Raw genomic sequence first — 13,323 nt, 5'->3', positions numbered from 1 at the left:
ATGGTATGTGTATCCCAAGTGCTATGTCATTCATCCACTGATTACAGTATGATATTGGCAATTGGGATTAAGGACCAAAACAGGAAAGAGAGGAACTGCCAGCAAAGGAGGGAGTAATACATAGCATAATAAAGAAGTAATCAATAGCAGCCAGCTAGAGGAGGACAAATGGAAATGTGACAGATTCACAATCAGCCAGATCCCCAGTCCACTGGAATCACAGGGTTTGGGTTGTGCCTAACACTGTTTCTTTTAGTACCCTGTTCATTACTGTGGTTGATGACCATAATGGTACTGGTATTGTCCTGGGTTCAGCAGTAGCAGTCATTTTTCTCCTTCTTGGTAGCTGGTGCAGTGCTGTGTTTTGACTTTCGGCCTGGGAACAGAGCTGATAGCGGTGTTTTGGTCTGGCCAAGGACTTTGTGAGTCTCATGCTCTGCCAGGGAGGAGGGGAAGCCAGGAGGAAGCATAGACAGGACACCTGACCCAAACTGACCAAAGAGCTATTCCATACCACAGCACGTCATGCCCAGGATGTAACAGAGTTACCCGGAAGGGCTGTTAGACTGCAGGGCTGGAGGAGGTATCGGTCGGTGCTTGGTCGGGCTGGGGGGGCGAGTTATTGGTTGGCTGGTGGTGAGGTGGTATATTCTCTTGTTATTTCCTTTATCATTGTTATTATTGGTGGTAGCAGTAGTGATTTGTGTTATACCTTGGTTACTAAACTGTTCTTATCTCAACCCATGGGAGTTGCATTCTTTTCGATTCTCCTCTCCGTCCCTCTGGGAGCAGGGGGAGGGCAAGAAAGGGGGGGAAGTGAGCGAACGAATTACCTGACTGGGTTTAAACCACGACAGGTATTTATGGAGAGATTGTTTTAAGGATTTTGTGATACTAAGAGGGAAAGAAAAAGAAAATAAACTCAGAAAAGAAGTGGAGGGGAAAGTAAGTGGTGTAATAAATAAGAGCAACATCAGTAGAGGAAGAAATAGATTCCCTACTGAACTTATCACTGAGCTTGAAGGATTTGTTTTACTTTAAAAAGTATTCAGCCACAAAACATAGAACATGAGAACACAAAATTTCAAGCCCAGTTTATTCAGACTTCCAGCGCTTTCTCAGTATTCAGGATACAGTTTTACTTCCAAATTCTCTCTGCTAGAGCAAAGGAGCAGCTTTACTTGTCAGTCAGGAAAGCAAGCCATGGAAATCAAGTGACAGTAAGTACACGTGCTTAAAATAGAATGCCTTTTGCTCCAAAATCTTAAAATGCAACAAAGCCATTCATAAAGTAAGTCTCCCTTCACGATGCTCTATAAAAGATAACAATATTACACTCCCCTGCTCCCCCAGTGGACGTGGAGGAAACTTGAAACTTTTTTTTTGTAAAAGGAATATTTTTTAGAATTTCTGACTCTCAGTAAAGACCTCCATTCATATCCCTATTTAAACATTCTTTAAAATATTTGCCTGTGTTTTTTTCTTCTCCCATTTCTATATTTGTAAGATTATTTTCAGTGAGGGAAAAATGGACTGGCACTTGCCATAATCTTTCAATGCCTGTATCAAGCTCCATGTACAGCAGTTTGAGAATGGATCTGCATGCAACAGTAACATTTAAATGCCAAATATCCTTCCATGGGCAAGGAGAGCAAGCCAAGAGAAGACAAACTATTTTCCTCTGGATTCCTTAAAAATAAAACCACTTTTTTTTTTTTTTTTTAAATTAACTTTGATTCTTCTGTGTGTGTGTATATGTTTGTGTTTCCCTTCTTATTCCAAGTAATAACTTTCCTTGACCAGTGTAAGTCAAACTGAACACCAAGGCAGAGCTTTCAAAAATGGAAAATTCCCACCAGATACGTGACAGTGTACAGAAAAGAAAAAACTCATTGAAAGTGCTAGTGAACTACAGCCTCAGCACGTACTAGTTGATCGAGAATGTACGTTGCAAACAGAAGATAGGAATAATGCAACTGGCTGAAGACTTAAACTGGTTTCACATATTACAAGACATCCGGGAACACAGCCATAAGCCATGAAAGCAGTACTAGTTTCACTTTGCCTGGAGCTTTTTTGTTTTACTGTTGCGTTATCTCATATGACCATGTTTCTTTTGCTGTTCTCTGTTACTCCTAGGTCACTTTCAGGTCCACTGATTTCCTGGAAATTCAGTGTGACCTGACTTTGGAGACATTTCTTCTTGGGAGCATTGGGCTGTATCTTCTACAGCGTGATATTCTGCTGCTTCTGTTCTCTCTAGGGTGTTTTTGTTGTCTTTGGTATGTCTTTATTCTCCTAAACTGGTATGAACTGCGGGTTTCGTTAGAATTTTCTTAACTTTGTGATTTTTGTCACTTTATTTCATGTATCAAGCACCACCCCTGGAGAATACCAATAGGCAAATCATTGTGAATCAAAACTTTATCTTTTGTTATTCTCTATTTAAGGTTCTGCAGCCTGGTTTAGATCTAGAAATCTCCTTCATATCCCACCCCATCCTATCATTCCCTTAAAGTAATTTTCAATTAATTTTTAATCCAGAGGCTTGGCTGGTAAGGATAGTTAGTGAGAATATGAATTTACAGCATACTAATGCCCGCTGATCTCAATTCCACCCACGGCCCAATACCCAGTACTTCCTATTGGTGTGGTGTACATCAAACCTGAGTTAAAGCCAGTGGCAAATGCTGGACAATGCAACTGGGGAGGAATTAAGGGCATCTGAATATAATGCTTACCATCCATACAGTGAAAAGCAGCTTAGTTCAGCTTGCCTTTTAACACTGCTGGCATCTGGTAGAAATTAGAGTAGCTAATTCCATCGGCAGACAGCCTTCAGAATCTGAGATTTATGCTGGCTTCCAGATTATTAGATTTGGTATATTAAGACAGAGGGGCAGATAAACACATAAGCTTGAAACTGTAAACATTATGTACAAAGTACAGATGGCTATATGCATCATTTTTGGCTTACTGAAAAGCACAAACTCACAATAACTATAGCTTTTGGTGCTAACTATAATGTATCTCAACAGATTGGTATTATTTTAAATGAGGGCCACGTGCTTAAGTGTTTAAACCTGCATGGCATATATTTAAACTGACCCTTTCCCACAGCCTCCTGTGCTTCGAAACAGATGGAGTCACAATTCACTTTTGAGATACAGAATAAAGAGAAATTATTAATCTTTATGAAATTTTCTTCATAGTAGACATGTTGCCTTCTTTTGTATGTGTGAATGCTTAGGAGAGAATTGATTTTGGCAGGAGCAGGGTGAAATGCAGGTTGGGGGGGGGGGGGGGGGGGGGTCCAGGATCACTGGGAATGGCGAACTGATTCCTCGCACAGATGGCAGCACAGAAGCTATGACAAAGATAGAAAGAAGAAGGATCTCAGGGCGAGTAAGATTTACAGAACAAAGCGAGAAAAAACATTCAGATCCCCATGTGAAAGAAGTGGCAATTCAACTGCAGAAACACCAGTTCAGCAGTGGCAGTTAGTAGTAACACATTATTTTATTGCATAATTACTGGCTGTTGGATGTTTGAAAATGCACTGACGTCAAGTAACCATCTTGTAATGTACTGCTGGTCTAAGTAGACCTTTATCTTTATAAACCATAATTGGAGATCAATCATTAGTCAGTGAGCACATAACCTACCCTATCCATACAGCCAGAGTGAGAACTGGTAAATAAATGACAGAGCAACAGGGAATTGACAGGCTGGGCAAATCGTTTGTGACCTTCTGTCTCACATGCTTCAGCGTTTGTTGGAGATTTACAATCACCCCCACCCGTGAAATACTTGGAGGTTAGTGACACTGGAGTTGGAAAACTTATGGAGCCATTTTACCTTTCTGCCTTGCACGGTAAACACGCTGGTGATAAGACCTGAGTCCATTTTCTGCTGCAATACCTGCAAAAGCATCATGAATTGCTGAGGAAGGGGTGCAGATCCAGACTGATGGGAAGCTGTCATGCTTGGCATTTATAATATTTAAAATATTGAAAATACATAGATATAAAATTATGTATCTATTGTGTTTATCTTTACTCGCATTCTATGTCATGTATGGTAAAGTGTAAGCCTGTTGGATTTGGTGACAGGTGATACATTTTTCCACTCACTGTGGTGGGCTGGAGTTCCTGCTTTACAGTATGTGGAAACTAACAAGAAATGTGGTAACATGAGCCAGAAAAAAAGCCTAAAAAGATACAAGAACTTGATAGATCTTAAACACTTCATATTTATTGTACATTAAATAAAACAATTTCAGTTCAGTTGAGAGACTGATGGGTTGGATTTAGGAAACCAAAACTTCTAAAGGAAGATATATTCAGCATAAATGATCAAGTACATATGCATTAAGTATGTTATAGTAAAGCCGTATTCTGTTAAACAATTCTCAGGTGAATAAGATACATTATCAAAGAGGTATGTTTTCCAAGGGTCTTATTGCACATCTACTGGCTAATCCGTGTACTTTCAGTCTAAGAAAGATATGCTTTGTACCACCAAGTACAAACTCTGACTGCCTCCTCAGGTTTATTACACAGCTTCTCCTCTTTCTTCGTTAAAAAACAGAACACAGTATCAAACAGAAAATAAAGCTGAACAGCTGAACATTAACAAAACATTTGTTGTCTTCAGTTCATTTCAATTCAACCCAAAGCAATCCATGCGTATTCTTTCCTTTCAGTAAGAGCAGGTAGGGAAAATGAAAACAACAAATAAGAAACAAAACAAAAAAAAAAAAGAAAAAATTCCCCAACCGCACATTTGTTCTGTCATTGCAAGAAATAAAATGCTGTAATTCTGCTACCAAATTCCAGTGCAGTGGGGGGAAACACTGTGGACGGACTCTCACTTCCCCTCAGTTTTGTCTGCCTGTATTTCACGCATGTATGAATCAATGATATGGGGAGGCACGCCATCCATCAGTAGTCTGAAGAACGAAAGCCCACCTATAAACAAGGAATAAGACACTCTTCAGGTTGAAGCTCCCTGGAGCGACACTTTGTACCTTTTTTTCTGGTGTAAGCTACAAAGATTTAGGCAGTCCCTATTGCATATTTCATTGTGTGATATGATAAAATTAATCCCTGTTCAAAAGTTCAGCACAAGAATTAACCATTATTTAATCCCTGTACTATAAAGAGCTTTCCTGTCTTCTTGCACATGATGAATTTCATTTCTAGGATGTCATATATTCAGTCATTTATCTCTCCCCCATGCAATAGTCTGTGATAAATTTCACCTCAAATAATCCTCCTGGACTTCCATCAGGCTGGGTGGAGTATAGTGAGAGACAAAAGTCAGCCCAGGAGGAACAACACAGAAAAAACACCTGACTATGATGAGTTGTGGAGAACATGCAGACATTCAAATTATTTTAGTATTGGGTATTATAATGGTTTATAAGTTTTTAGCAAAATATTTACCACGTTGCTTGAAAATAACATGTGGGATGACATACGTGAAAGAATTATATGAAATAAAGCCAGGATTTTGGATATTGGTACCTTTGGACTCCAGAGAGAGGTGATGCAAGCTGAAACTTTCATCTGTTGGGGAATTCTGAAGAAAGAGTTTGGATTCACTTTTGAATAAAAAATAGACCACACATCATCACCTTGGATCCAGGTGCTTACTCCCTGAAAGCAGTTTCTTCCTGACTTTTCCCAGGGCTTGAAGCTATTGGTATGTGATCTCAAAGCTGTGGGAAGTCCTGCACTGATCCATAGGGGAGACTTACTTATTCCATGCTTGTGGCCACTATCTTCCTTAGCGGGAGGAGTGCGTGTCCCGGCTCACAAGCCCTGATGACAGGGACATTTTGTACTCAGTGTTTCCTCCAGCCCTGCCAAAACTGCTTTTCTTTTTTATGTGAAACTAAACTTCTTTTTCCTCCCACTTTTCAGTTCAGTGGTGGTTGGAGCCAATATTCACTGAACAAGTATCAGAAGTTCTGTTCCCAGCTTTTTTGGTCTATGTACTTAATGGCTGTGGCTCAGCTGCGATGAGTAAAAAATGGAATGAAACCTATTTTAAATTACTGCTATAATAGAAACCTGGGCTTATAAGAAAGCCATTGCAATGCTCAATGTTCTCTTTGCTGTTCTGGAAAAAAGGACAAGGCAAAAGATTTTTGAAGAGCATTTAATATTTTTGTCCAAGGCAAAATATTTCTTTCAATGCCCAGAAAAAAACATGTATGTAGTGTCTGATAGACCAGGCAGGGCACCCCAGATCCCAGTGACATAGAAGCATTAATTTAGCAAAAATAATCCAAATTAGGAGTGAAATTTCATGTAATTGAAAAATTTCACTGAAATAAAATGTCATTTGGAAGGAACAGTGGAAAAAAAGATAAACATTTTGCTAAAAAAACATTAGATTCTACCCTATCTCAAGGCGAAGGATGGCATTTGTTGTAAGAAAGCTACATACCATTACTGTTCCTCTTACAAATCTGCATGAATATTCTGTTCTGCAAATTGCAAAACCACCTGCTAATAACTGCACTTACCTTCTGAGCCTTTTCTGGAACACACCAAAAGCTTTAAAGCAAAAATACATTGGAAGGATGAAGATATCACTGTCTCTGAATGCTTCAGCTCTATGCAACTGAGCTGATACTTACGTACAGTGTTTATCCTGAGTATAGATTTTAGGAATTTATAACCTTTATTAACACAAGGATTATCCAATTAAAGTGCTATTAGTTACTATTGATTATGAGACTGTGCTATCTCATGTAACGCCATCACTGTTGCAGAACTGTTCACTCCCGACCGTAGGTAGATGCACAATACAGACAAAATAAAAAAAGAAAGCATGCTTTTTGGCATTCTTTTCAACTCATGTAGTGCAATTGTGATGAGAATCATTCGTTTTTAAATGAAATTAACTGTGGAATAAATATTTCAGTTATGTAGAGGTATATTCCTATATGAGAATAACTGTAAATGAAAAATGCTGTTTTATTACTTGCATTTTATTCATGCTAATTAATCATGCTAACTCATGCACTGTTAAATTCCGTTGAAATGTGCACTATTAGAAAGTAGTGGGATGTACTAATTAGGAATTACCATAGCAAGCAATTTTCGTAAAAATCTGGGTTTCTGTGCATTAAAACTGTCATGCTACTCATTATGAAAAAAATTTTCATTAAGTGAAATAATGAAAATCATGCCATACTAGGCAGACATTGTATGACACATAGTCATAAGCTTCATATGCAAGAACCATATGAAAGCTTACCTTAGATGCCAATATACATTCAAAAATCCTTATTGTGTAACTAAGAGAAAGAGAGAAAGAGAAGTAACAATTTAATAGCAAACACAAAAGTAGAGAGAAAATGTTGAGTGAAATTATGCTTACGATTATGTCAAGATGATGTTTTAATCCTTAGTCATGTAAAGGATGTAGGAATAGAAACACATGAAGAGTAAAAGGTAGGGAACCAGTTCCACTTCAAAATCATCATTAATATGTAAAGGCTATATTAATATCTACAAGTAACTATGAATCTTGTAATTAGTCTAAAGTATAGATTGGAACCAAATTATGCAACTAACGTTTAAGATAAATGTTTCCAAACGTAGCTTCAAAGAAGCTAACACATATATATATATAGTATTTTCCACCAGGGGAAAAAAAAAGCACACACATAACACTGAAGCATATATATATATGTTGAAACTCCATAAGGCAAAATAATCAAGTACAGACTAATTACATACCTGTGTACTATATGTGCTTTGCCATATATCCACATATACATTACTTAAAGCATGCTTTTTACTCTATAGGAGCTCTTATCTTTAATTAAACATTTTGACTCTATAAAACACCCATAAATATATACATTTCTATTTGTGTATGTATGTAAAAGCACTCAACTTTGGAGCTGTTGTAGCCTTTTAAGAAAAAAACCCGTAATGCTTCAAAAACTACAGGTAGTCTGACTTCTTAACATGCTTTTGGTTTGAAATAGTAAATTTGGAAGCATAATATACTGCAGACTAGCTTCTGGGCACTTCCATCATTTTAAAATTGCACTGTCAATATTCTAGATTTGGGCAAGGTTACAAGCAAACACCTTTCTATAGAAAGAGCCAAATTCTCTGAACACTACAGAACCTGAATTTAAAATAAGTTCTAGAGGAAATGAAGTAAAATTATATCTTTGTAACTATAAAGTTTTCACTGATTTCATTTGTATCAAGATTTCGTCCTTAGATTCTGTAGGTTAAGCTTAGGCATGGGTTGTAATTCTGAGAACTAACTTATAACCAAAGACTAATCTGTAATAAGGAATGCCTTTTAAGCACAAAATATTACTATGATACTTCTGCTCTTTCAATAATTCTACAAACTGTCTGACAGCTGAGTTTTTTGAAATGCAGATTTCTATCTCCTGGAAAGATCTAAGGGTTTTGGTCAAAGGTCATCACAGTAATGAAATAAATTAATAGGTAACAGGTAGTTCTGTGCCCAATGGCATAGCAGTACTATGTCTAAACCCTGTGTAATTCTGATGTTAAAAACCCATATTCTTGATTAATTTGGCCTTCTTTGCTCATGTGACATACATTGTATGCCATGAGACGCTAGCTAGTTTAATCTAAAAAAGCAAATAAATACACACTTTGCATGCAGAAAATGCGTTTCCATGTGGAAAGAGAGGAAGGGAATGAAATGGAATGAAATACCCAGAGGAGTATGCTTATTATAAACCTGATTATTCCCCGCCAAGAAGAACGGTTCTCCTGGGTTAATTACTCCTTGATATATCACTGCAGAATTAGAATATTTACAGTGGTATTTATTCGCATTTGAAATTTTTCCCAGTTGATTTTTACACCTTTTTAAAACATATTTCTCATACAGCATATTTTCTACCATCAGCCTATTAGAATGACCATCAACCTTCATTTTGCTCATAAGAGAAACATTTTTTAAACCCGTTTGTTTCATGATAAAAGAAGTATGGTGCTCTCTCTGAACCTTTTCATTGACCTCAGTGAAGCTGACAAGGAATCAGTTCCTCACTGCTTGCAGTAGAAGATTTACAGCCATATTTCACAATCCATCTCAACAAATTTAAAAGATATATACAATATTTTCTGTAGTAAGATGAATACAAAATATTTATAATCAGGCTCTGTGTATGCTTCATCTTCCAAGATATGTGAGGTAGAGTTATTATTTTCTGTAAGATCTATTATTTGACTTCTTACAGCCCACGTATATTTTCAATAAGAGCCATTGTATATGCAATTGTATGGAGCAGCTTATAGAACTGCCACCTTTAGGTTCACTCAGCAAAACTTAAAACAGAAAAACAAAGTACTGCCTGTCTGAAATAACATCAGTAAAAGCAAAACCTTTTTTGAGGACAAAATGAAATTTTATAGTCTTTACTATTGTGCTCATAATTATCACTACTTACTTCAGGAAGTAAGTATTAAATGTAGTAACAACGAGGGGCTTTAATTTTACACCTAAAATAACGTATGCAAATAGCTCAAAAAGTAGAAAATTGTAGCATACTGACAGTATTCATAGCCATAGTATTCATAGCTACATGGTTGTTTTAATACTGTGCAAAATCAGAAATACTAGACTGTTCTGTGAGTAGTTCTATGACATTCCTAGGATTGAGCATATATATATATACGCATATATATAAATTTTAGATCTCCAGTACCTCAGAAATAATAGAGGGGTAAAAGAAATTCTAGCCAACGTAACTAAAAGACACTACAATATATACTGTTGCATGACATAAAGCTCTTTAACATGGCTTACTATCCAAAGACCTGTAATTAATAGGGTGATTTAATATTTAGAGATCTGTATTAATAACACTGTAGCTAGTACGTTCACCAGATAAGTAGCATAGCCTTGAGCCTGTTGTTCTTATTCAGGCAACATTCAACTATATCTCAGAATTTGATGAATCCACACCTTGATTGTTACTTGCTGGAATAAAGCTGAACCACGTCAAAGTTATATATGTGCTATAAACACATACACAAACACACTGCAATCCGTTTCCAGTGAGTCAGAAATCCATAAGTCTTTACTCTGTGTCAGTGTGATGAGCAGTCATCTGAGGAGCCCTCCTAAATGAACAAACAGGCTGGCAAATTTAAGAAAATGGTAATTCTACACTTAAGTCAATAGAATAGTGAAATAAGATGTAATTATGTTTTTATGCTCTGGCTGTTTAATACTCATTTGCATTTGTCTGTATCATATAGCAAACCCTGAGCCTACCCTGGTTTGCCAAGCTACAGCTGCTGTATTCACTTAATCCTATTCCCTTTGAATTCATCAGTTGAACTGCCAGTCACGTTAAGAGTGTCAGCACTGAACCCTTACAACAGCTGTCCTGTGTCTAAGCCTTACAAATAACTGGTCTAAGCAGTCTTCAAAAAGGAGCCTAAAATAACAGCTAAACTAACCAGGACGGAGAGAGGTATCTCTGAAAGGGTGACGACTCACAGCCCAAACCCCTGAGAGAGAACCACAATACCAGGCTTGGTGGGATGGGGTAGGACTGCACCAGGTGATGGTACATAAGAAATCAGATTCATAAACCAACCATTAACTAGGGGAGGTGGGATTTAGGTTAATGAAGCAGTCTAACACATAGCCTAGGTGGGATTCTAACAGCCTGCATTTTTCAGGACTTCCTCCAGATGGGATGCAAAACAAAAGCACTGCTCTGAGCAAAATGTCTATGACATAGTATTTGGTTTTTTTTCCAGTTGATTTCTTAAAGTAAGTATTATGTTCTTTGAGAAGAAAGAGGCTTTTTGAGTCTATAAATGTCTATGTTACAAGCAGTCAGTGGGTGTGAGAGGTTTTACTTAAAAGTGAGGAAGGATGAGCTAAATCTTATCAGAAGGAAGTCATTCTTACAGCCTCGTTCTCACTGTAGCAAAGATATGCTCAACTGCAACCCCAAGGTGCCAGAGGAATTGAGATTGTAGGACATGATGCAACCAGCTGATAGGATGATTAATACAGCCTTCAGGACATGGTGTAAAGCCATTGATCCAAGGTTTCGTGTGGGATGAATGATCAGGGGTATACTTGAACTCACTGAGGTACTAGCATAAGTCAACAATATTAAGAACTAAATCAGCCTCTCAGACTCACAGATCTGGAAGCAATCTGGAGATGTCATTTAGTGCATATCATAACCCTAACAAACCGTACTGCTGTCATTCTTCTAAACTGTTTTTAAACCCTTTTGGTACCAAAAGCTCTGCAGCAACCTCTGCAGGAAATCTGCTCTAGTGCTTCACTCTGCTGACTGTTGTCTGCATGAAATGTTTGCTGATGTGTTGCCAGACATAACTTTTTTGTTTTAATCTTTAATGCAGCCATCATGGAAAGAATCAGCTGTGAACTGAGTGTGGCAGCCTGTGAACACAGTGCATTATTTACTCTCTATTTCAAAACACTTCTCAGAAAACTGGACCTATGAAAGTTAAATAAACATTTGTGAGCAAAAATCATTGAGCACATAATCTCAGTTGTACACTTTACTGAACAGAACTGTAGCTTTTTTTTCCCTATATATATTGATTCTGATTGACTAGAAAAGGATCTAAGCATTCCCAAACTATTTCAGATACCAATCCATAAATGTCTATAACTTAAGATTTCCCACCAGCAGTGGTCAAAGGCAACAAAATCTCTCCACGCTTCTTTCTTAAAACTCTAATATAGAGCAGCTTCCACTGCTGGTGAACAATTTATTGGAAATTGTTGCATATTGGAAGACAGCCTGAATGATGACATCGTGTTTGTATATTATGCTTCAAAACCAGTCCTGATATTCAGTGAAAAAAGTTCCAATATCAACAGAGCATCTGTATTTCACAACAGCTGGAAAAAGAATTACTGAAGAATAAAATGTAATCCATGACAACATTTGGAGTTTGAATTTCTTAAAATTGAGAGATATAAGTTAAATTATTTCTTATCTTAAAAATATTTCACATTACTCTGCACATTACATAAAAAAAAAATTCTTTGTAAAACAGAGGACAGAAATAAACAGCTTCTTGTACTTAAAATGTAGTATTTGGTTGTACTACAAGCGAAGTGCTGAAGATCAAAAGATACAACTGAGTGTAAATGCACATAAGAAAATTTAGGGCTTGAGGACTTAGGGAGTTAAATGAAATAGCAAACTAACTTGGCCTTTGAGTATAAAAAAAGATGAAGCAACCTTCTCACATGATGAGGTCTTCTGTTATGCTGTGAAATAGAAAGTTTGCTTGTGATTAAGGAAAACAATTACATATTCAGGATGAGGATATCACCTTTTAAACACAGTATCTTAAAAATAAATAATGAAAATTAAGAAACATATTATGCATATTTTCCTTTTACATCAGTTAAAAGTTCGACTTCATAAACAAAGCATTTATTGTAGTGGCTTTCTGCTAGCAGATTTGAGCTGTGGGACAAGATACATCAAAAAACACAGAAAATGGAAATTGAAATCCAAAATAAACAGTACAATCCATAGGGGTATTAACTATTATGACTTTCATTATAGACTATCATGATGGCAATAGTATAATTAGGGCCATATTCAGCTAGTTTAAATTCCCAAGTTAGACCCTTCTTGTCAGCTGGCTTTAGGCAGTTTTCCTTACTTATAACTTCACACTATTTTTTTTTCCAGAAATGCTTAGCTTATTCTGCAGTTGAAACTAAAGCCTTTGCTGAGAGTTAGTCCAGCTAAATATGACCCATTTTTTCCTAGGAAGTAGAAATATATGGTACTGAGATTATTCATTAGTAGTCCAATCCAAATCCTATTGCCATTCATGATATCCCAGTCAATGCTAAACTATCTGGAACTCATAAAATCTATCTGTTAATAAAAATAAAGGTATGTCTTCAGTTGTAGAAGGCTAACTTATTTTGCAAAATCCATAGTTTTGAATACTTTGTTCTTAAAGCAAGTGCAGCAATTATAGCAGCTAGCTTGTGCCTTTGAGAACAGCAGTGGGTTTTACTACATGATTTTGCTAGCCAAGTTCCTTGGAAGCAAATGTTTGGATTGTTCAATAAGTAATTTCAAAGTAGAGAATGTCTGCCCTGAGCTAATCTTTCTTCCTTCTCTCCTTTTCCCCTTGCCATTTCCTTCAGAGATCTGTCTGTTATCCAAGATGTTTTTCTTAATGTTTTCCTGAAGAACCTTATGGCTGAGTCATATTAGAGGTTCTCAGGTAAGTGGCGTAGCTCTGAGAGTGACCATTTTGTCACTTGTGA

General features: G+C 36.9%; 1 protein-coding gene across 1 annotated transcript in view; it reads right to left on the bottom strand.

Moving 5' to 3' along the window:
- Positions 1 to 4,232: 4,232 nt before the first annotated feature.
- Positions 4,233 to 13,323, bottom strand: part of MYBPC1 (myosin binding protein C1) — a 76,632-nt gene continuing 67,541 nt past the window's right edge. The window contains exon 31 of the mRNA XM_061444977.1: positions 4,233 to 4,970. Within this exon, the coding sequence (XP_061300961.1) occupies positions 4,870 to 4,970 (101 nt within the window). The 3' untranslated portion in view covers positions 4,233 to 4,869. The remainder of the gene's footprint in view (positions 4,971 to 13,323) is intronic.

Source organism: Pezoporus flaviventris, unplaced genomic scaffold, assembly GCF_033815535.1.
Source record: "Pezoporus flaviventris isolate CSIRO_AGI_PZ_B2104156 unplaced genomic scaffold, CSIRO_AGI_Pfla_v1 ptg000002l, whole genome shotgun sequence".
Lineage (NCBI taxonomy): Eukaryota > Metazoa > Chordata > Aves > Psittaciformes > Psittacidae > Pezoporus > Pezoporus flaviventris.
The sequence above is the reverse complement of the archived record's forward strand: the minus strand, read 5'-3'. Positions and strand labels throughout refer to the sequence as shown.